General features: G+C 37.6%; 1 protein-coding gene across 1 annotated transcript in view; it reads left to right on the top strand.

Moving 5' to 3' along the window:
• Positions 1–364, top strand: part of LOC107578244 (transmembrane and coiled-coil domains protein 1-like) — a 1,023-nt gene extending 659 nt beyond the window's left edge. Inside the window, exons 1-2 of the mRNA XM_016264216.1 lie at positions 1–9; positions 199–364. The exon at positions 1–9 is cut by the window's left edge and continues 659 nt beyond it. Coding sequence (XP_016119702.1) covers positions 1–9; positions 199–212 — 23 coding nt within the window. The 3' untranslated portion in view covers positions 213–364. The remainder of the gene's footprint in view (positions 10–198) is intronic.
• The last annotated feature ends 48 nt before the right edge of the window (positions 365–412 follow it).

The following is a 412-nucleotide window of genomic DNA, read 5'->3' as shown; positions in this document are numbered from 1 at the left end:
GAGATACAGGTACATGTTACTATAGAAACTGATTCTGCTGGCACTTTTGTGTGGTCTGTGTAGGTTTGTATAGATATTGAAGGTTTCACAGTCAAAACAGCATGCTTGTTGAGAAGGCGCTGGAGAGGATGATGATGTTCTAGATATCTGGCCTTTTAATTTTGCTGTTTTATCTCATTTTGTATGTTCATGTGTTAGGTGTGAACGTCTAGAGGAGCAGTTGAATGATTTAACAGAACTGCATCAAAATGAGATTCACAACTTGAAGCAGGAGCTGGCCAGCATGGAGGAGAAAATTGCTTACCAGTCTAATGAACGAGCCAGAGACATACAGGTGCTCATGTCCAACATTACTGTTATTTTGTTATCTTTTAGATACTATTATAGTATATATTATATCATTGGAATTAGC

This window comes from Sinocyclocheilus grahami, unplaced genomic scaffold (assembly GCF_001515645.1).
Source record: "Sinocyclocheilus grahami isolate Dianchi unplaced genomic scaffold, SAMN03320097.WGS_v1.1 scaffold9421.1, whole genome shotgun sequence".
Lineage (NCBI taxonomy): Eukaryota > Metazoa > Chordata > Actinopteri > Cypriniformes > Cyprinidae > Sinocyclocheilus > Sinocyclocheilus grahami.
The sequence above is the reverse complement of the archived record's forward strand: the minus strand, read 5'-3'. Positions and strand labels throughout refer to the sequence as shown.